The 24,501-nt window shown below is 38.4% G+C and overlaps 1 protein-coding gene across 14 annotated transcripts in view; it reads right to left on the bottom strand.

The window, feature by feature from the left end:
- The window catches only part of PAK3 (p21 (RAC1) activated kinase 3), a 327,862-nt gene that overhangs the window by 66,053 nt on the left and 237,308 nt on the right, over positions 1–24,501 (bottom strand). For all 14 annotated transcript variants that reach the window (XM_062184453.1, XM_062184446.1, XM_062184447.1 and 11 more), the window contains 5 exons: positions 8,216–8,264; positions 7,793–7,905; positions 4,204–4,321; positions 2,658–2,757; positions 1,958–2,154 (listed from right to left, as the gene is read on the bottom strand). In XM_062184453.1, coding sequence (XP_062040437.1) covers positions 1,958–2,154; positions 2,658–2,757; positions 4,204–4,321; positions 7,793–7,905; positions 8,216–8,264 — 577 coding nt within the window. The remainder of the gene's footprint in view (positions 1–1,957; positions 2,155–2,657; positions 2,758–4,203; positions 4,322–7,792; positions 7,906–8,215; positions 8,265–24,501) is intronic.

The following is a 24,501-nucleotide window of genomic DNA, read 5'->3' as shown; positions in this document are numbered from 1 at the left end:
AGGGACTTGTTGATTAATTGGAGGCTGATTACACCCCAGAGTAAAGAGCGAAGTTAGAATAAATCTTTATCAGTGGAATTCAACAGGGTGGTCTTTTTGACAGGTCTTTTTGTTATAGCCTTTAATGTAGGCTTCCTGAGCCTTGTGGCTTGTTAATCTGCAAGTACTTGTTTAGATATAAGGCTATGGATTCTAAGAGACAAGCTGTTAATTATGAGTTCTAATCCCAGGCTGGAAGATGCCTATTAAGATTAAAACTTGTTTCCTTTTTGCCAACAATTAGCAGCCTTGCTAAAGAGCGATCAATTGTAATTGGGGAACTGAAGAAGGTAATAAATGCATTACTGAGACCAGTTGCTTTACGGAGCCATTTATTTAATCTTTAAATTTTGCAGGTTGTAAGTTACTCATTATGAGGCAGAACGCAAAATACCATAATCCGTTTAGTGCCTCCAAGCTCTGCAAACTCAGAGGAGGAAATCTATGGAAACAAGAGGCCTGATGTGTTCTTTCACTGCTGTTCCTTAATGGGCCATGGTGGTTAAACAATAAGGAAAAGCCTGTGTAATTATCCTGATGCGCTGCTCCATAGGTCAGGGGTGGACTTGATTAAATGCATCAAGGACTGACCTACAAAGGGTGGGAAAATGCCCCTTCTTTTCCACTCAGCCCTGCAGGCAGCTAATCATCGTGCACATCTCACTTCCAGATTGCTTCATGAGACCAGAGCAATAGCCCATAGCATTCATTAGGACATTCACTCATATCTGTTGTTTTCCAATCAGTGCAAGGACTAGGATAACAGGCCAAATACCAGAGAGGAATTAGAGGAGGGCTGGGAGGAGGCATCCCCCTCTCCACACATAGGGAATGCAGCTCCTAATTACAGAATGTCCAACTGCAAAAACAACTAGACAATTAGTTTGTAGGCTCATTTACATGTATAGAAAGCCCCATCTATTTGGCTTGAATATGGATTTTACAAGCTTAGTGGGAAAACAGCCCTTTAAGGACAACAGTTTTTGTATGTCAAAGGTAAAATTCAGTTTTAAACTCAGTGGTAACAATGCAGGCAATATGCAAAATGCCAGCTCTATGCATGATTTTTGAGAATCTGTGTGTATATTTCTTTTTTCAACAATGAGATGATTTTATATATACAAAACCCAGCTTCTGGCTTGCCCTTAGGCTATATACAACAAAATAGCTGCTAGTTTGCTTTTACACTGAGCAAGTATTTCTTTTACACACCTTTGTTTTATGCCTCATGACCAACAGCATGTCTTTGAATAAAGACAGTGCAGCTAGGCAATGAAATGGAGCCCATCTCTTTGCAGAGTTAACAGGATCAGGTGAGGAACAAACCTCTGATTTTGCAGTAACAAACTGAGCTACCCAACTCCAACTATTTCCATTCATTTTCCACTTGACAGTCTTCTAATTAAGTTTGTGATTTCACTAGGCTGGCACTATGTCTATCTCTGTGTTCCATTCAATATCCACCAAGCTGTTGTTGCTCAATAAATCATTACTGATAATGAAGGAAAATCTAATTTTAAAAAATTATAGCTGTTCTGGAAATGCATTTATTTACTTTGTTAAAATAATTATAAGGCAACTGTTTCCTAGATAGATCATTTAACCATGGCATGTGATTTTTAAAAAAGAACTTTTTCTTCCAACATCTAGCTTACACTAGAGAGCTATATTAAATAAATTTAAGGACCCTTGTGATTAGAAATACCTATATCAAAGAACTTTAGAAAACTATTGAGACATTATAAGAGAGACTTTAAAAAGATCATGGCAATTTTGAAAATTTTAACTTGGCTTGGTGTTTCTATATTACTTATCTGAGAAAAGAAACTATTTTGGTCACTTTGGGTGGAAGCAAGCAATGACATTTTGTCTTTCTACTTTCCTGGGGATAAAGTACCTGAGTTCCCTTTTTACTTACCCTGAGTGGATTTTCATTAAGGTAAGGGGGTTCACCTTCCACCATTTCAATTGCCATTATTCCCAGAGACCAGATATCAACTTTCGGACCATATGCTTTTCGAGTTACCACCTCAGGTGCCATCCAATAAGGGGTTCCCACCATAGTGCTCCGTTTACTTTGCTCAGGAGTGATCTGGGCACAGAACCCAAAATCAGCTGCAGAGAAGAAAAATCAGTTAAAATAGACCCAAATTATTTTCCGTATATAATAGATCACTTTGAGATTTGTCTGTGCCTTCCTTAGTCAGATACTGAGCGTCCACAACTTCTTGGCTCACATCCTTTTGTTACTTGATCTCTCAGCTGGCTCTGATTTTAAAAGGTTCTGAACTAGCTAATATGATGTTTGTTTTTACTAGTCTTCAGTCTAGTTCCCTCTCCCTCCCCCATTACTGTACTGTCAAACTTACAGAATCTTTCAATTAGGTATTTTCCATTCATCTATTTTAGAAGTCATTAGAAATTCTGAAATATTAAATCTAAGAAATCTGGTCATAATCTACAAAAACACAGTGCTAGACAAATTCTTCTGTTCAAACTGGGCTCTAACTGCTCTCAAATAATGTACTTTCAGTAGCCATTATTTTCTCAATACAGACAGTAGAAGAGCAGAAATTCTCTGATTCTCCATCAAACATCATCTGAACCAAAATACCTACTCAGTTTGACAGAGCCATCCATCCCGAGGAGGATATTGTCACTCTTTATGTCTCTATGGATCACTTGGTTTGAGTGTAAGAAATCCAAAGCTTGGAGGCACTATTGAATCAGGAAAGAAAGTTCTAATTATATCACAAATAACTTTTTTTAATTCCACATCTCATTACTAGATAAATTTTGGGAAAGGGAATACTTTTACATTGTGAAATGAAGTAGATTACCAAAAGATTTAAAACCAACTTTGAAACCACGTTACCATTTTATATCAGTGATGCTGCTTGGCATTATCCTTGTACATATGATGGCTGCCATGACAGACTAGGTCATGAAGAGTGATGATTCGGCAAATAGCACTAATCACTAATACAGTCAAACTAACCAATTAATGAAATCATATTTTAGCCTAGTTATCTGGAAACTATGGATCGAACTTGATCTTATATTAGATATAGTAAGCTTCAAGTACATGGTCTGATTTGATTGAAGTGAGTCTCAGGAATCCACATTTAAAAGAAGTTTCCCAAGCTATTTCTGATGGACAGCTAGACTTTGGAACTGCTATGGTTACCTGTTTGGAAATGCTTTTACACTGTAATACTGGAAGATGGGAACCACAGGCTCAGAAGAGAATATTCCCCTGAATGACTCTAAGTGTGATTTACTGCACAAAAAGAAAACCTGACTTTGGTGGATACGTGCATGTGTTTGGGGTAGGGGGAATAGGAATATGGATAAGAAGAGAAATGGGATGAGGAAATTAAAGTGACCAATTTAACATAAGAAAAGGAAAGTTTACCTGCATCATTTAGTTTTATTTTGTTATTATCAGTTTTCAAGTTTCAGTGAGTGAGAATTTCTTCTTTCAACTACAGAAAACCTCACCATAATGAATGGGGCACATGACAATGTTCATGATAGACTCCAATGAAGAATATGTGTTTTTTTTTAAAAAAAAAAATTGAACAAAGTAAAAATAATAGAATGTCATTAATTTAGTTTGAAGCTAGAGGGACGGTAGTGTTCTTGGAAAATAAATAGATCCTCAGGTCCATTGGGAGGCTACAGGGATATTCAGATCATTTTGGGCAAGTAACTGCTTTCTGAGCTGAAGAAGGATCTTGTTTAAATTGTCTTCTGGAAAATGGTGGGAATATAAAATGGTCTGTATTTGACATAACTCACAGGCTATATTTGACATGACACACAGGATAAGATAACTATTATATAAGCATTTCCCCAGATCAAAAAGAAATTCCATGTCAACAACCCATGTTCACTGAGACTACATACAGTATGTGGACTTGGATATGGCATCTTGGAGATAGAATGATGAACTCAAAAGATCCACAGAAAAGCAACTAAAAAAAGGGGCTAAGGAGGGTTGTGTAGGGACATGTGAATTGGTTAGTATTTGAACTGAGTTTACACTCTCTGATTGTTTTTCCAGTAGAAAAGTTGTGCTGTTGTTACTTTGACGTTATAATGATTGTGAACATAAAGAACTTCCAATTCTGGTGTTCCTGTAAACTAGAAAAATGTTCTTACCTCTCTGCAGACAGCTGCTATCTGTCCTTCATCCATACAAGTCTCTGTGACCACATCAGTCAAAGAGCCACCAGCCAGGTATTCCATCACTACCCATAGTTCATCACCTACTAAGTAGCTATAAGAAGAAAAGAAAAAGACTTTGACTTGGGATTAAGGAAGCAGGGGCTCTATTACTTCCAGGTCTCAGTTCTGATAAGGTCAACTGTGAGTTGTGCCGTGCCAACTATCTCTGAGTATTTATTCATGACATACACCCAAGTGATCAACTATAGGGTAGAAGGTCTACAGAGCCCTACAATTTGGGTAAGGAGAGCATGAGTTTATTCAATTCACCTAGGATCATAGGAAGACACTTTAGCAGTATTATTTATTTATTATTTAGAAGTTCTCTTTATCTTCCTACTCAGCAAGAGACAGGAATTACGGAGAATGGGAATGATCCCAAGGATCCCACCCTGCTCTAAGGCCCACATCAGTATAAGTAAGGCTTTATATATCCAGAGGTGCTCATACTGCAGTGCCCATACCAGTCACCTGGGAAGTTGGTTAAAAATGAAAATTTACCTAGGCTGATACCATATTTTGGTTATTGTGCAGAGTGCTGTAATGAACATCAGAGTACATGTATCTCTTTCATGCTATTTTTAATTCTACTGAGAAGTAGGATAGCTGGGCTCATATGCTAGATCTATTTTTAGTTTTTTTGAGGAACGTCCATACTATTCTGCATAATGGCTGCACTAATTTGGATTCCCACTATGTGTATAAGAATTACCTTTTAGCCGGTGCCGCAGCTCACTAGGCTAATCCTCCACCTTGCGGCGCCGGCACACCGGGTTCTAGTCCCGGTCGGGGCACCGATCCTGTCCCGGTTGCCCCTCTTCCAGGCCAGCTCTCTGCTGTGGCCAGGGAGTGCAGTGGAGGATGGCCCAAGTGCTTGGGCCCTGCACCCCATGGGAGACCAGGAGAAGCACCTGGCTCCTGCCATCGGAACAGCGCGGTGCGCCGGCCGCAGCACGCCTACCGCGGCGGCCATTGGAGGGTGAACCAACGGCAAAGGAAGACCTTTCTCTCTGTCTCTCTCTCACTGTCCACTCTGTCTGTCAAAAAAAAAAAAAAAAGGAATTACCTTTTGTCTACATCCTCACTAGCATTTTTTTGTCTTTTTAATTTGGGGGGGCATGTCCATCTGGTGGTTCACTCCCCATATGTCCCCAATGCTTTAGGGGCTGAAGCCTGGGAACAGAGAACACAATCCAGGTTTCCCATGAGGGTGGTAGCAACCCAATTACCCAAGCCATCACTGCTGCCACCCAGGGTCTACATGAGCAGGAAGCTTGAATCAGGAGCAAGAGCCAGGAGTCAAACCCAGGCACTCTTAAATAGGATGTGCAAATCTTAACTACTGTTCTAACTGCTGAGTCAAATGCCCACACTTTTGTCTCTTTGATAATAGCCATTCTAACTGGAGCAAGATGAAATCTCATTCTGGTTTTGATCTGCATTTCCCTGATAGCTAGTATTGAGCATAATTCATATATTTTATGGCAATTTCTATTTCTTCTTTTGAGAAATGTCCATTGAGATCATTGTCCCATTTCTTAAGTGGACTGGGTGTTTTTTGGTTGTTGTCATCCATCAATGAATTAATGGGTGAAGACAATGTGGGATATAAGTAAAATGGAATATTATTCACCTATAAAATAATGAAGTCTTGACTTTTACAGCAAAATGGATGGAAATAAAAGGCATTGTGTTAGGTGAAATGAGCCAGACAAATAAATACTACACGTTCTGTCTCTTGTGTGGATTTTTTAGAGTTGATGTGAACTTGGAATACTGACAACTAAGGCTTCCATAGCCTAGGCAGCTCATGACAAGAGCCTTGGATGATCACTGATGTCATAAAGAAGAGTGTCAATTGTTAACAACAGGAGTCACTGTGCACTTACTCCCCATGTAGAACCTCTGTCCTTAATGATTTGTACTATGAGAGTTAAATTAAATTAAAACTTGTCTTCAAACAATACTTTATACTTTGTATGTCTGTGTGGGTGCAAACTGTTGAAATCTTTACTTAGTATTGAGTTGTTCTTCTATATATAAAGATAATTAAGAATGAATATTAATGAAGAATGGGATGGGAGAGGGAGTAGGTGGTGGGACAGAAATGGGGGTGAGAGGGCAGGTATGGAGGGAAGAACCACTATATTCCTAAAGCTCTACCTATGAAATTTGTATTTCTTAAATAAAAGCTAAAAATAAATAAATAAATAAAATAATAAAGAAAAGACCTACAAAAAAGGTACTGATAACTAGAGGCTGGAGAGGGTAGAGAGGGAAGAGACAAAAAGTATATAACAGGTACCAAAACACAGTTAGATAGAGCAATAGAACAAATAGCTCCTAGTTTTCCACAGAACAGTGAGATGACTATATCTTACAATAATATGTTACAAGCTATATAATGAAACGGATAGGAAGAGCTGGTATTCTCCAAATATGGAGCAAAGGTGGGGAGGTATGGATGCTGGTTGCCTGATTTGATCAGTTTATACTCTATGCATGAGCTGAAATATTGCACTGTGCCCCATAAAATTGTACAAATATTACATGTTAATTAAAAGCTTTTAAAATGAAATAAAGAAGACTCAAATACATTCAAAAATGAAAATTCACAGGTCTCATTTCATTAGTAATGGAGAGCTACCTAGAAATCTGCATTTTTTCCAAATACAAATGGAATTTTTACAAAATTATGCCAGGTCACTGTGCTGCAGAGGGTCCTTTGAAGACACTTGATGAAACAGTGACCAAGATGACAATCTGACCCTCCTTTTTCCCTATGAAGTTTTCCTCTTTCTGTATCACTGGCCTACCTGACGCAAAACATGCAAAGCAAGATCTTAAGTTCATGGCTTCTGAAAACCTAACCTTATTTCCTTTGTATCCCTGCAGAGAACACAGCTCATTGGTGCTAAACAAACACTTATTGAAACTGAGTGAGACAGATGTTAACCACAAGTGAAGAGTTAGTCCTGTCTTTAAATGCCTATTTATAACACACTATTTATAACACACTATTAATACCATGGATGAAAGAAACATTAATTACCTGGTTTAGGAAAAAGGTTTAAGATTAAAGCTGAATTCCCTAGAGCTTACTGTCAGTTAATCACAAAGCACCCATTAAAGCAGAGCCATTGTAGTCAGCCTTCTTCACTGAGACTCCCAGACACTGTACTGGCTGCAAACAAACACTTGATGAAATGTTTTTTACACCCCCGCTCCCTCCCACTTGCCATAGACTATTTCCTGACAACGTAGAGCAGTGATCCTCAAAAGGAAATTATACAAACTGTTTATGTTTAGAACCAAACCCATAAAACATTTCTTCAAGTGTTCGAAGGGTGGACAAAGACAAGTGGGTGCAAGTTTAGCCATGGGTTTAATAGTCTACTACTTCATAGCATTTGAAAAATATGTATAGAATGACTGTTAAGCGAATAAATCCCAAATTAAGTCACTTACCAAGAAAATGACATCCCATAATGAAAACAGGTACCCAATGAGAGAGAACACTTACCTATCTAAATAATTAACAATATTGGGGTTCTTATTTTCCCTCATGACCAGAATTTCATTAATAATTAATTCCTTTTTGGGTTGCTGTTGTAGGTTCATCTGCTTTATGGCCACCTGAATGATGATTAAAATATAAGAATAAATTACAAATATCACAATAAATACAAACATTTGTATTTCAAGGAACACAAAGTGAGGCATACAAATTCATTATCTACTAAACTCTTTCCCTGTGCCAGAAACCTAGGCTTTTTTCCTATGGTCACACGTAAGTAAACCATTCACTGCAGATGCTTTGGATACTAATAAACTCCCTTCTCAACTCAGGGCTACACATTTTCTCTGGCATGGATGCCATCAAAGAGGAAACCTGACAAAAATGAATAAAAGAAAATACACATCGAGACTGAATGTTGGCACTTACTTCTTGCCCTGTTGCAATGTCCAGTGCTGTGTAAACAGTCCCTGATGCCCTGTGAAAGTGAAAATTACAAATGAATAAGCAATCAATATATTGTTATGAACAAATGTCATGTGAAATAAAACATAATTATTCTCAGAAGAAAATCAGTGAAGTCAAGATGAAAGGATGAAGTAAAATGGGAACAACCTTTTTAACAAATTACTATTGTGGAAAGAACATTTAACATGAGATCTACCCTCTTAACAAATTTTAAGTGCACAATACTGGAACAACCATTTTATATAGTAATTGTTCCTGAAACAGTACAGTGTAGTCCTTGAGGTGGGCTAGGAGCTCCACTCAGACTTTCTGGCACCAGTTCATGGGCCATGCACTTTGCAATAATGAATGGCGCAAAATGGACTTGCTCCTTTTAGAAAACTCCCAGATGTTCTAAATATTTCTTAGATCTTGCAACAACCAACATTACAGATCTCTGCTGTAACAAAAGGGCAGTTTTCGTAAGAATATATTATCTTTTGCTTAGGCAACTTTAAACTTTGCTTTTAGCACAGGGACTGAGCGGCTCTTTTCATGTATTTCTGATTCTAAAGAATATCTTCACCTATCAAATCAATCACTCTCAGTGCTGTACTTCTATGGGAGTTACACAGAGCAGTAACAATGTGGCTTTACTGTTGAGTCATTGCTTTTTCCTTTTTGCTAAATTTCTCAACTGCTTTAGAGGTGCCGCTCTAAACCAACAACATCCTTTTAAAATCTATCCTTCCTGGGGACGGCACTGTGACATAGCAGGTAAAGCAGCCGCCTGCGGCACCTGCAATCCACATGCATGCCAGTTTGTGTACCGACTGCTCCTTTTCCGATCCAGCTCTCTGCTATGGCCTGGGAAACAGTAGAAGATGGCCCAAGTCCTTGGGCCCCTGCACCCACGTGGGAGACGCCTGGCTCCTTGTTTCGGATTGTCCCAGCTCCCACCATTGTAGCCATTTGGAGAGTGAACCAGTGGATGGAAGACCTTTCTGTCTGTCTCTCCCTCTCACTGTCTAGCTCTACCTCTCAAATAAATAAATCTTTAAAACAATCTATTCTTCCTTAAGTCTTGGTAGTACTCATGCTTCCATTTTCACTTAAATTATGGGGTTCCCTTGCTTTGCAAATAGAAATTGTATAGTAAAGCTGAATTCACAATAAATTTTCTGTGAATCTTAGCGTATTCTGATCCTCTTCCTAACCTTACCCCTAAGAAAAAGAAAAAAAAGTCAATTTCATTTGTGGTGAATAACAGAGATAGAATAAAGATTTTCCCTGGGATTCACCAGGCATTGCAATGCTCTAATGTTGCTGTCAAAGGTTTCTGGTAATTGTAATTTCTCCCTTGATCTCTATCCCTTGTTGCTTTGTTTTCTGAGTCTAGGAATTCTTTTTTTGTGTTATGTATTCCCTTGCTGTTCCTTGTCCCTAGATGTCCCAAAATAGTTCTCACAATCTAGGAAGTTCATATATTATCTGCTCTCAGGAAATAGGATGGGTATTATAGTACAAAAAATTGACTCTTAGTAGAGAACTAAGTTATAATATTTGTCCTAACTTTAATAAGTTGAATGACTTTGGGCTAGTCATTTCCCTTCACCAAGTTTCAGTCCCCTCACATGGAAAATAGTGATCATAGGGGGAACATTTGGTACAGAAGTTAAGATGCTGCTTGACACACCTGCATCACATATTAGGGTGTCTGGGTTTGAGTTCTGGTACTGCTTCCCATTCAGCTTCCTGCTAATTGGGAACCCTGGGAGGTAGCAGGTGATGGTCCCTGTACCTTGGTCCCTGCCACCCATGTCAGAGATCTAGATTGAGTTCTGGGCTCCCAGAGTTGACCTGGCCCAGCCCCAGCTGTTGTGGCATTTGGGGAATGAACCAGTGAAAGGAAGCTCTCTCTCTCTCTCTGTATCTGTCTCTGACTCTGTTTCTTCACCTTTTAAATAAAATGAGAATTTAAAATGTTTTTTAAAAAAGAAAATAGTGACCACAATAACATAAACATGTACTGAACATGTAGGTGTCAGAAACTGCACCAGGAATTTTGTCTAATTTAACTTCTGTAATCTTTACCATATTTCTATAAGGGAGGTGCTCTTATTCCCATGTTAGAGTTGAGGATTCTGAGGCTCAGAGAGGTTAAGTAACCTGTCCAAAGTTAAACAACTTACAATCCAAACCTGTCTGACTCAGTTATTTACAAAGCACAGGAAATAGACTACTTGACTTCTAATGTTCTTTCATTCTATGATATATAATTAAAACTCTATTGCCCATTCTATTTCGGTTTTGAATATTTATTGGAACTAAGCTAAAAAGTCATAATCAATAGATGCCACCTAAACTAGAGTTTAGCAATTCTAGAAATTCCTTGTGCTTGAGGATTATGTCAAACAAATCATTCTTTCAATTTCTCATGCTTGAGATTCTGGTTTCAGAGCACATATTCGTCACTGGTGTCTAATAAATATTTGTTGAATGAACAAATTAATAAAAAGCCTTTCAAGCTAACATGAAATTGTAATAAGGCCTTTCCTTTCTGTGAAGGAAATATTTCATCTTCTGCTTAAATTTACATAACATACTTCTGTCTTGTAATAAGCTATCAGACACTGCTTACATCAGGCACTAGGGTATGATTTGCCCCTCTGAACTCAGAATTATCTTGACTTCAAAGGAACAGACCACCTTGACATGGCGTGTCTTTCAGCTGCAATAAGCCCTGAGCAACTACTTAAATCCAATGGCAATAAATGCCTTTAAAAAGGCCTTTACTTAGTTTATTCCTATATATTTAGGATACTTACACAATTCCTTCAGGTGCAACAGAGTGACAGTATCTGCAAAATGAGATAACAATGGCACCTAGCTCACTGGATTACAAAGAACCAAATGGCACAATCTATGTAAGCATTTAGCCCAGACCATAGTTGATGTGTAATATGGTAACTGCTATTATTGTCGTCTGTTGCTGCTGCTCTTGTTACCGGTTTCACAGAAAGGGAGGTTGTTTCACTGAACTGTTAGTTGGCCCCACCCAATCTTCCAGCCAGAGCATATTTGCTAACATTTGTCCCTATTTCCTAAAAGGACTGAGGCCAAGAATGACCCTATTGGAACACTTTTTAGAGGCTTCATGTTCTTCATTCCCCTAGGAAAGTATTTTCTAAGCTTGGAAAACCTTAATCAAATAAAACCATATGCAAAAAGCCTCCATATATAAAACATTTTTTTTTATTTTATTTGAAAGACAGATAGACACAGCAACAGAGAGAGACAGTGAGCTTTCATTTGCTGGTTCCACTCCACAAATGTCTGCAGTGGCCAGGAGCCTGGAACTCAACCCAAGTCTCCCACAAGGATGACAGGGACCCAAGAAACTTGAACTGTCACCTCCTTCCTCCTAGGGTGTGCATTAGCAGGAAATTGGATAGGAAGCAGAGGGCATGCTTGAACTCAGGCACTCCAATATTGGATACAGGCTTCCCAAGCAGCATCTTAACCACTGCATCAAACATATGCTCCTGAAAGAAATAAAACGGGAGCTGCTCCAGCTAAAGCTAGGGAGAAAGGCCCAATATGCCCATCCAGGTGGCCTTTCCCATTTTTACCCCATCCACCCCTAGCCCAGGTCCTGAGCTCATTTCCAGTGTCCTAGAGACTAACATTTTGAATGACTTGGCATGCAAGGGGGATTATGATTTAACGTCTCTGGAATTTTACCTTTTAAATCGTTGAGTTTTCTGTCCAACCCCTCCCCCCCCCCAGCATCTTATTGTCTTAAAATTGCTAGAGTCCCAATATCCTGGGTTGTATGGCATTCAGTATCATAGAATTGCCATAAGTTTCCAAGTTCACAGAGTTTTAAACATCTTGAAACTCTAGAGCTATTATTAACTAAAAATTAGCTTTTCTGTCACTTCCCCTTTCCCCGTCTTTTTGCATATATGCAATTGTCTAGTGGGAGCCACTTTTCCTTCTTCCCCACCCTTGCTGCCTGTTCATTCCCTATCCCACTTAACACCCCTGGCCAAACCAAACATATTTTTAGGAAGTTGGACTTCATTGCTCTGACCAACAAGATATTGATTTACCCAAATTTCAACATTTGTTGAACCCACAATTTAAGTGCACAAACTTGGGGTACTCACAGAGTAAAACCTACCACCTTATCCACAACTACCTTACCACAACTAATATTTCTCTCCTCCCCAGTTCTGATGTCTTTCCATGTTCAACAATTTAAGCTTCAACTAGTATAAATGTGGACTTTTCCTTCAATATTTCCACATATCCAATATTCATCTATTAAAGTGTTCTCATCAACAGCAGTGTTCATTTCCATTCACTCAAACCTCCTCCCCTAATTAAAATTCTACTGGTGGTTACTGGGCAAGTAACTTAATCTCTCTGTGGCTCAAGATTAAAAGGAAGATAAATGTATATGGTGCTTACAATATGTACAGCCATAGCATCTAGTAATTACCCAATACATATTAGCAATAACGATAATTATCATCACTTGGTTGATTCCTAATATAGTCATTAGGTTTCCAAATTGTAGTCTGTGTATAACTAGGAAGTTCTTTAAAAATCTGGGAGTTTCCAAGATATTTAATATTTTAAAATTCATAAGAGAAATTTGACATTTACCTAAGAAAGATAACTCAAATATCACATTTATTTATTTTTAGTTAGAATTATATTAACTTTGTGATGATGGATATTACATGCTAATTAAGAGCTGTAGATAGAAGTTAAATATATTTTTGCTTTGTAAAGTATAAGAAGTAAATTCTTTTTTTTTTTTTTGACAGGGAGAGTGGACAGTGAGAGAGAGAGAGACAGAGAGAAAGGTCTTCCTTTTGCCGTTGGTTCACCCTCCAATGGCCGCCGTGGCTGACGCGCTGCAGCCGGCACACTGCGCTGATCTGAAGGCAGGAGCCAGGTGCTTCTCCTGGTCTCCCATGGGGTGCAGGGCCCAAGCACTTGGGCCATCCTCCACTGCACTCCTTGGCCACAGCAGAGAGCTGGCCTGGAAGAGGGGCAACTGGGACAGAATCCGGCGCCCCAACCGGGACTAGAACCCAGTGTGCTGGCACCACAAGGTGGAGGATTAGCCTGTTGAGCCACGGCGCTGGCCAAGTATAAGAAGTAAATTCTTTACACAGCTTAAAAATAAAAATTATTTATAACATGACACTTACAAAGCCAAATAGTTGAAGTGGTCCTTGGTCATGAAGGTGAGAAGCTCTTGCCTTGTATTTATTAAAGCACAGTAGTGTATACACACTCTCAAAGAAAAAGCCAACCATATGTCACACTGATTCTCAATAGAGCTTGGCAACAGGCTGGAGTATATCAAAGAATCTGGATACATATCTTTATAAAATAAAATTTTAATTCCCTTTAATAAAAAAGACAGTATCATACAGTATTTTAGGCTGGGAGTAACTCAGAAAGTAAACTAATAAAGAGGAAATTAAAATTCATAATTATCTGGTGTGTGAAAATGGTTAACATTGCCAATTTGATGTTTATGCTAACTATGCAATGACATTGATCCCTGTTATTCCTCCATTCCAGTTATATTGAAGCCAGACTGCCATAGGGTGACATTTGCTTATGATGAAGATTTTGTTTATTCCAAATCTCAAGGGAAACTAGAGATCATCCAGTTTGACCTCCTTATTACAGATGAGAAAGCTGAAGTTCAACAACCAAGAGGGGATGACTAATATGACCCAGCTAGTAAGCAACAAAGGTCCCCTAAATGTGAGTTAGAGATCTTTCAATTAACTATATTGTGATTAAAGATTGAACAGACTGTTCAAGCATTGGGTCTCATCATCAATTACAGTGTGATGAGTCTTGCTGGCTTCTTGGCATCACATCAAATGTTTTATCAACAGTCTCTCCCTGACAGGGCCAAGCACTTAATACTCAAATGGAAACATTGCCATCTAGCCTAAAGGGTCTAAGAAGAAACAATTTACTATTTTTTAAATTTTTTTTCACAAGTCACTTTATTAGCAGTATTCATTATTTTGATATTTTCTACTAAAAGCCAATGTCAAGCCATCATCATGAGTAGTTGCCAAAGTAGGAAAATGCAGGACTAATAATTTAGATAAATTACTCTCATTTTAGCATAGAAATGGGACAAAGGAGGGAAAGAAGGCAAGGAATTAAAGATAGGCAGAGGCTCTTAGACTGGAAGAAAACAGAAAAGGGGGCTAGTGAACTCAATAAGGTCCAAGGTGAGCCTAGTAGGAATGAGTTGAGGAAGCCAGAAGGATAGGTGATATTCCCCTTTAAGGTTACAAGTGTAAATCTGAGTTTAATAAGGTCACAGTCAAGAACTTAATCCCTATTTAGGATGGCTATTCTTTTGCATCTACTCCTAGTTCTACTGCTATTGCTGCTGAGAAAGGCTCATTTATTGAACCTTTCTCTCCACCAGCTCCCTGTAGACGATGGCACTTAATGCCCACTCTGTACAACAATAAGAAGTAAGTTATATTATCTTCATTTTATAAATGTGGAAATTGAAACTGGGAAATGGTAAGGAGCTTTCCCAAGGTTACATAATTAGTCAGCAACTGAGCTTAAAAATGTGTCAGTTTAACTCCACTCCATGCTCTTAAACAGCAATTCAAGTTCTTTAGTGGACTTTTGGAATTTTTTCATCAATGCTAAATTCAAGTGTGGTACTTTTTAAAGCTAACACTCGTGTCCGTTATGTTAAGATGCCTCCCTAAAATATTATCTGGTACCTAATTTTCTACTCACTTAGTCCAAGGTCCACATATGCTTTTTGAGACATTTAGTTTGTCCCAAGGCATGATATGCATGATTCCTTTGGGATAACCATGCAAAAGATGGTCCTGTTTCTGGATACAATTAAGATTGGTTAGGTGACTGACAGTGGACTGAGGCTAGAGTTAGTTATTTTTTTAAGATTTATTTATTTATTTATTTGAGAGGTAGAGTTACAGAGAGAGGTAGAGACAGAGAAAGAGGTCTTCCGTCTACTGGTTCACTCCCCAGATGGCTGCAGCAGCCAGTGCTGGGTCGATCTGAAGCCAAGAGCCAGGAATTTCTTCCCAGTCTCCCACACAGGTGCATGGGCCCAAGCACACGGGTCTCTTCTAATGCTTTCCCAGGATATAGCAGAAACCTGGGTTAGAAAAGGAGCAGCTGTGATACTAACAGGCACCACAAGTGAGGGCTTAGCCCACTACACCAGGGCACTGACCTCAATTTTTTTTTAATTTATTTTCTTTTTAATTTGAAATGCAGAGTTAGAGAGAGGGAGAGACAGAGAAAGAGAGAGACCTTCCATCTGCTGGTTCACTCCCCAAATGGCTACAATGGTCGGAACTGGGCAATACTGAAGTCAGGAGACAAGAGCTTCATTTGAGTCTCCCACCTGAGTGCAGGGGTCCAAGCACTTGGGCCTTTTTCTGCTGCTTTCCCAGGTGCATTAGCAGGGAACTGGACTGGAAGAGGAGTAGCTGGGAATAGAACTGGTACCCATATGTGATGCTGGCGCTGCAGGCAGCAGATTAACCCACTGTGGCACAGTGCTGGCCCTCAAGAGTTACTCTGTAATACTGGATTGTGTCATCTTCTGAGTGCTACAGGAAGTTTCTTTCTACTTACAGGCTTTTATCTAGAAATTGTCTCATTATTTCAATGCTCTTGACACATTTCAAAAAGTTTGTGGAAAATGAAATTAAAGATAATTTTTGGAAACCTCAATATGTATGGATTTTCATTTTTTTGCAAGAAAATATACTTGTCTTCTAATTCCATTTCCCACCAACTTTTAAGAAGTTTTTCTTTTTACCTTCAAAGTATGTGTGCACGTGCACACACATACAGAGATAACTTCCATCTGCTGGTTCACTCTCCAAATACCTGCAACAGTCGGGGCTGGTTCAGGCTGAAGCCATAATCCAGGAACTCAATTCAGGTCTCTCACATGGATATTGGGAACCCAAGTACTTGAGCTACCACCTGCTGCCTCCAAGGGTGTGCATTAGCAGAAAGCTGGATGAGAAACAGAACCAAGACTCGAACCCATGCACTCCTAAATGGGATTTGGGATCCCAAGCAGTGACTTACCTGCTGCACTAAACACCCACTGCACCAAGTACCCACCACTCCATGAACTGTTTAAGTACCCATGTACATAGGTACACATATTCATACTACCATGCTTTTACTTGTTTTGTTAAAACATAACTTCTTTAGGGCTCAGGAATGGTGAAGAACAGTGTTATCACCACATGCAATAACTTTTCTGAAGAGAGAGTTTCAGAGTGTTTTCCTTTGTGTAATTTATTTCTCAAAAGTACATATCTAAGTTTAAGAAGTATGTACAATCATGTTATCTCAGTGCCTTTCTAAGTACACAGAATGCAGCTAGGGTCAGGTGGTACAATCTTTAATTGCCAGGATTATGAGCTGGAAAAGGAAATTTTCTGTTCTTTGGCTAGGGCATGAGTTATCCCAGAGAAATCATGGTCATCTAGTTTTAAATAGAGCTGTAGCACATCATGGGTGTATAGCCAGGGAGCTCAATGGGTTACAGTCCAGTGATAATGAGGCCACAGTTACAAGGATTAATCCCTGGAAAGGCCAGATAACTCTCAGTTTACTCAGTCCAACATTCAGTCTAAGCAGCTACTTCACAGTGTGTGCCACTGGTTTCAAGAGGGCCTGGACAGGAAAGGGTAGCAGGTTCCTTAATACAAGCTCATTACTATGGCTGGAAAAACAATTTAACATACGACCTCTGCTAATGGTGGTTGATGGAGTAGCATCGTCTTTCTTTACAAGTCATAGCACACAACACAATGCATTTAAGATCATTAAGTAGAACAAGAACATCTTCAATTGCTTCATAAACATTGTTCTTCACAAATGCTAATGTAATTTCAATCTCCTATATCACAAAGCCCATTATAAATCTCAAACTACATCTACCTGGTGCTCCATAGCAGTGTTCTACCTTGTGTGCCCCCAAATATTTCCAATGATAAAGCAAATACTTTTGGATGTGTGGTCCTATGTAAAGGATTATTTCTTTAAGCACACTAGACACCACTTATGCTCTTACCCATAGCCACCCTGAGCAAAAAAAAAAAAAATGTAAGCCAGAAGTTTTATGCTCAGCACTTATCCCTTAGTTCTGTGCTCTAAAATGCTTTGTCAGGTTCTCTAAACCAAGCTGCTATTCATCAAGTCCTTGAAGAAACAAGTTCCAAAACTATTCATCTACAATATAGGAACTTCATGTCAGAGTAAGAAGTAGGATCCTCATTAAGTAGCAGACATAAGTCTGCAAAATACGTACCATGATATATTTACTTTCTTAAACATTAAAGCTAAAATTAATTTACAGTGAAAAAGACTGAATGGTTGATTACACATGAACTAGTAGTAAAGTTTGTTTGCAACTATGAGTGAATCAATCATATTCATATTTCATGTAATGATATAATTAGCAAAGATCCAGATATTAGACAAAATTCCTTTGGCCAGATGTTTATACCTAGAAGGAAAATGATTTCAAGAAATGCTTGCATTGTCACTTTCTGTTGAAGGTAGCTGTGTGGCTGATCTCAATTATGTAAAGATACAACATAAAACAAAGATACTTTGGTATTATACAGACATGGAATACGTTGGCTAATGGACTATTCAGAATAATCTTTTGTTTTCTCACATGCTTTCTTGTTACAGTTCCTTTTTCATACATTTTCTCTTTAAAAAATCACTATGGGGGCAGGTTTTTATTATAGTATTATGCCCCCCAAATAAATGAATACAACTGTATTGGGAAGGGTATAAGCAAAACGGCACTCTCTCATTCATTGTTGATGGAGTGTCGAATAGAACAACCTCTATGCAGAGCAACTTGGAAATCAGAAATGCACATATCCTTTCATGTAACAAGTCTGAGGAATTTATCCTAATGATAAATTTTCACAGGTTAGAAATGATTCATTTCTAAGGATCTTCACTGAAGTCTTGTTTGTAACAGGAAAATATCAGAATCACACTAAAAGTCTATCAATAGGAGTCTGGTTAAATAAATTATATTACATGCAAACAGTAAAGCAGCGTGCATCCCATCTCTAAAACACAGGCACCTTACAAAAAGGAGCTACATAATATGTTACCACATGTGTTAAAAATATACCCACAACAAGGCCGGCGCCGTGGCTCACTAGGCTAATCCTCCGCCTTGCGGCGCAGGCACACCAGGTTCTAGTCCCGGTCGGGGCACCGGATTCTGTCCCGGTTGCCCCTCTTCCAGGCCAGCTCTCTGCTGTGGCCAGGGAGGATGGCCCAAGTGCTTGGGCCCTGCACCCCATGGGAGACCAGGAGAAGCACCTGGCTCCTGCCATCGGATCAGCGTGGTGCGCCGGCCGCAGCGCTCCGGCTGCGGCGGCCATTGGAGGGTGAACCAACAGCAAAGGAAGACCTTTCTCTCTGTCTCTCTCTCTCTCACTGTCCACTCTGCCTGTCAAAAAATTTAAAAAAAAATATACCCACAAGAGAGAGAGAGAGTCGGGGGCGGGGGGAGAAAGAGGAAAATGCAGAAATGCATCATATATACAAGCTAAGGATTTTTTTCCTCCAAAAAGCTTCCCAAAAAGTAGGCAGTTACTTTATATTCAAATCATTATGAAATATCTAATGTAATGTGGTACTTTTTCCATATTAACTTATTTTTACCCACAAAGTACAGTTTGGGACAGAATAAAAAGGAAAGGATGTAAATAACTTCTGAAGGTATGACCTCATGACTGCAAATTTTAGATGTTATAACAAACATTTAAAAGATCTCTTGCAAAACTAACACAGTGAAAGGGGCTCCTATTAGCCAAGGACAGGACAGTCTGACCATCAAAAGAAGTTGTAATGAATTCAACTTAATAGAAGTCAAAAGTATAAAAACCTATGGGTTTATAAAGGTATCTTTTACATAAATGAGAACATCTTCTTCCTCACCTTAAAAATTAAAACATGTTTCATTAAACACTTTAGGAAGTAACTTAAGTACCAACTCCTAATACTGTGTTGGCACTTGAAAAACTAAGTATTTAAGAAGCTCCTACACAACAAAGGAAACACTCAGCAAAGTGAAAATACAAACAACAGAATGGGAGAAAATATTTGCAAAGTATTTATCTGATAAGTAATATCCAGGATGTAAAAGAGCTTAAGAAACTCAAAAACAACAAAACAAGTGATCCAATTAAGAAATGGGTAAAGGATATGAACAGGAATTTTTCAAAGGATGAAATACAAATAGCCAATAGTCACATGAAAATATGCTCAAAATCACTACCCATCAGGGAAACGCAAATAAAAGCCACAATGGGGTTTCGCCTCACCTCAATTAGAATGTTAATCATTCAATAATCAAAAAATAACAAATGCTGGTGAGAATGTGGGGGAAAGGTACCATAATGCATTCTTGGTAGGAATGTAAACTAGTAAAACCATATGGAAATTTCTCAGAAATCGGAAAATACATTTACTGTATGACCCAGGTATTCCTTTCCTGGGAATTTACCCAAATGAGATGAAAGCATATAAAAGAGTTATCTGTACCTCTATGTTTATACCAGATCAATTCACAATAGCTAAGATATGAATCAATCCAGATGTCCATCAATTGATGACTGGATAAAGCAATTGCGGTAGATATACACAATGGAATACTACTCAGCCATAGAAAAGAATGAAATCCTGACTTTTGCAAAAAAGAAATGATGCACATGAAGATCAATATGCTCAGTGAAATAAGCCAGTCCCCTAAAGACAAATATCATATGTTTTCCCTAATTTGTGATAACTAATATACAGAGTACAAAAATGTAATATATATGGGTGAAATTGAGATTTTAAAATTTGATTATTTTTATAGCCTATACTCCTGAGGAACATTGGTTTTTCTACTTATTACTTGTTTAATTCTTTACTTAATGAAGTCACCAGATATATTTCTGAAAAACTCATGTTGTTGGATTAATAATTTAGAGGTAGCTCACTTACATTCTTTCCTTTTTTTTCAAACTTTGCACACATCTGCTCAAAACCTCTGCACTGGTAGCCAATTACAGAGCACTTTTCACAGCAAACCTTGGGAAATAATGTCAGTTTTAGCCTTCAACTCATAGCTATAGCCTCGAGTGATTAGCCATGCCATTCTGAACTTGATTTATGGAAGATGGAGGCCAATTCTCCAGCCCCAGGCCTGAATGCTGGGAATGCAGAAACCCATACTGGAAAAATTTAGTTTTCCAAGTAGATGAAGGTGATTAATGGAGAGGTTATTCTCAAATCCAGCTCCCAAGAGTGAGCTGTTGTGCTCCGTGGAACTGAAAATGGAATGCTGGCCTGATTATTCCTAGCATCAAATGATTACTGACACCATTTTGAATATCACAATAATAGGTAAAGCAAAACAATTAAAAATCCAGACTTAATGAAAAGAAAAAAACTCTACATATTGAGAATACAGTTGTGTTTGTCTAACTTAAGCCAATAATTTATGGAAAAATCAATTAAGAAACATTTAAGCAAAAATTTAATAAAGCTGGTTTTTAGGCTGGCGCTGTGGCTCACTTGGCTAATCCTCGGCCTGCGGGGCCGGCACCCCAGGTTCTAGTCCTGGTTGGGGTGCCGGGTACTAGTCCTGGTTGCTCCTCTTCCAGTCCTGCTCTCTGCTGTGGCCCAGGAGGGCAGTGGAGGATGGTCCAAATGCTTGGGCCCCTGCACCCGCATGGGAGACCAGGAGAAAGCACCTGGCTCCTGGCTTTGGATTGGCATAGCTCTGGCCACAGTGGCCATTAGAAGAGTGAACCAACGGAAGGAAGACCTTTCTCTCCGTCTCTCACTGTCTATAACTCTCTCTCTGTCTCTCTCACTGTCTAACTCTGCCTGGCAAAAAAATTTTTTTAAAAAGCTGGTTTTTAATCTAGAAAAAGAAATCAATATTTTGCTCATTCATTTAAATATCTAAGAACAGAGAGCAAACAATATACTAACAACAGCAAAAAATAAAACTAGTAAATTAAATGATAAAATCACAGTAAATAGACTTGTTACTGGATGGTATCAAAAGCTATGTTAAAAACTGCATCCTGATTTTATAGTATGACCATTTGGGTTTGTGTGTGTGAAAATGGGCAGTGAAAAATGAAGCCAACACACAGGAAAAAGACAGATACACAGTACGCACAGATACCCAAAGGATAAAGAATGAAATGTGGTGAAGCAAATCAAGCTATTGTCAGAGAGAAAGAGATGAGTATACTCTGAAAAAAGAGAGATACAGAGAGACATAAAGCACAAAAAAAGACTTGTGTGTATAGATGAAAAAAATAGAGGAAAGAGGAAAGGACAGTTAGAAAGATATACATTTTAATTAGTTCAATTAATGCTTACTGAGACAAAAACAGACCCAGTGAGATAGGGGCAGCAGATAGGGGAAGCTCTATAGCTCTCTGAGTGTGGCCAAAGTAAACCTGGCCATTGACCATAACTTTACAAAAATTGTTTTTGAAGGCTTATTTAGTGGAATAATACTAAAGGAGACAAAAAGGAGAATAAAATAGATTGTATACTCCTTAAGAAACTGAATTGGGACTATGTTGGTTTCCTCTTTCCTTAAAATGATTAATTTCTTAGGAATTTAAAATAGTTCTTTCTCAACAACAAGCAAGAGTTCTGCTTTGACTTTTTATTTTAAAGATTTTACAAAGGTCCTTTCAGAGTTTTCCTCTTCACCTTTAGAAAGAAGCATAAATAATAGTGACAGAGGAGAATCCCTTGTATATGCAAAGTTGCTTAGCAGCCTAATCATTGTTCTTGGAAAATTAGTACTGCTTCATTACTTGATATCTGGGAGATGGTAGAAACCATCCATGACTTTTTTTTTTTCTTTTCTAAATTCAATGTTCCTTTTTGCTTAGTTTGATCTTAGTGGGAATGAACAACTAAAGCAAAATTATAACATTTCTCACTTCCATTCTCCCAAAACAATACTAAATAAACTACTTTATGAATAAGTCTTTTCCATTTAAACCTACAACTAAACTGATGCTGTCCCCTAGAAATACAACGCCAGCAATATTCTAAATCTCCTCTAGTTACATTAAAAATTTTAAAAGATAAAATTAATTTTCATAGTTTTATTTAACACAAGTGTATGCAAAGAATTATCATCTCAACATGTAATCAATATAAAATTTATCAATGAACTACTTTACATTTTTTCATACTTTGTTTTCAAAATTAGGTGTGTGTTTTACAGTTATAGCAACGAGATATAAATAAATCTAAAATCCTACTTTTGCTTTCTTAGTACATAAAATTCCCTGCCTTGTGGTGTTTGACCTTTTGGACATAAAGAAAATTAGCTGAAGTTGATATATGGAGCTGTGGAGGTACAGCTTCCTTACTTGACAAATTAACCAGTTCACTGTGCGCTCAGCCCTCTGCCTCTCAGCTGAGCTGCCCGCCTGGCCTGGTCAGGTGTAATCTCTCACCTCGCTCCTTCCTCCTCCCCAGTCTCTCAGGCTCTGTCTGGAGAGGTGCCCATCCGCCCTTACAGATGTCCCTTCCCTAATAAACCTTGCTGTTTTACCTCCCACTTAAAAAAAAATTAACCAGTTCACCAGTTTTAGAAACAAAACTCTAGTAAGAGATGGCGGCTCTGAAGTCAGCACTCCCCTGTACTTAGGTGAATTGATTAGGCGTCTCTCAGTGTTTTACTTGTATCCTTTGTAGCCCTCTGTCAGGCACTTATCACTCTAGACAGTTACTTTGAGTTACTTTGAGGCCCACACCATCATTACCGATTAGTTTCTTTGACACTTAAGCATAGTGCTTGGCACATTGTTGGTGCTCAATAAATGTCTGCTAAACAAATAAGTGAGTTCAAACACATTCACATTCTCATTTGTACCAGACAGAGTTAATGTGCCCTATTGCCACATATGGTGGTAGCTACTCTATTTGATAGCATACATATAGAACATCTCTATCATCACAACAAGTTTTATTGGACAATGTTCTGGAGCAATAGGTGGAAATATTATTTAACCCATTAGGTGACAGAGAGCCCCTAAAGAACACAAATTTCATCTTACTGTGATCAAGGAAAAATACCAATTATATTAATAAGAAATAAAGAAGCAAAAGCACTAATAGGCATACATTTTAGCCTCCTGAAAAGTTCAAATGCAATGAATGTCATTGTGGTTTCCACTGGGAAAATAAATTTGGCCATATATTTCTCCCTGAGCTTCTTTCTCTATCCAAGGGTCTTCTCATCTTGATTCCCATCATGCATAATCCATACACGTGCTCTTCTTAATCTCTAGTCCCAATGTCTAATGAATGTTTTCCTTTATTTCCCAAGCTATGTAGACAATTTCAAGAGAAACTTTAATGCAAAGGCTGGGAGTGAGGTGAAGCCAAATAAAATATAAAAATCATGAAAAACAGTGAAGCTTCTCTATGATATATAATTTCCTACATTTAAGAATTCCAGAAAAAACAGAGAAGTGCTTAAAGAAATCCTACAATCCCTATCTAAAATAACTGGTCTCTAATGACTGATGAGCGAACACAATTTTGTAGGCATATTAGCTTATTCCTCTCTTCTCAGTGCCTTGCCTTAGCCAGGAGACATTTGGGGTGCCATCCTGGTTCCCAGCATACAGTAACTGGTATCCCTAACTCTATGTCTCCTTTTCCATTTAAAGACACCCCTTATCGCTTCTTGGCCTTTTGGCTAAGATCAAGTGTAAAGACACCCCTTAATAACAATCAATTTCTTTAAAGAAAGTTTCTCAGTTTCAAATACTGTCACCTGCTCACACCCTTAGTTTCATATTGAGGCCAGAGAGGTATGCCTGATTACAGTTGGCTTGCAGAACTGGTGACTCTCACCTTTAGCTCTAGTGAATGATCTAATGCCATGTCTAGCTGATGATCAGGATTATTTAAGGAAATTTACAAAGTTCAAATTCCTGGACCTGACTCTAGACTTTCAAATCAGATCTCTGGCAATGGAGACTAGAAATCTTTAACACGTATAGTTAGTGAAATGATGCACCCTGTCTCATTTGGGGATTATTGATCTGTTTTCTTCATACCCCGTCAACTCTGCCCACCTCTGGATTATTCAGTAAAGATTTCCCCCACCCTTACTC

This window comes from Lepus europaeus, chromosome X, assembly GCF_033115175.1.
Source record: "Lepus europaeus isolate LE1 chromosome X, mLepTim1.pri, whole genome shotgun sequence".
NCBI lineage: Eukaryota > Metazoa > Chordata > Mammalia > Lagomorpha > Leporidae > Lepus > Lepus europaeus.
The sequence above is the reverse complement of the archived record's forward strand: the minus strand, read 5'-3'. Positions and strand labels throughout refer to the sequence as shown.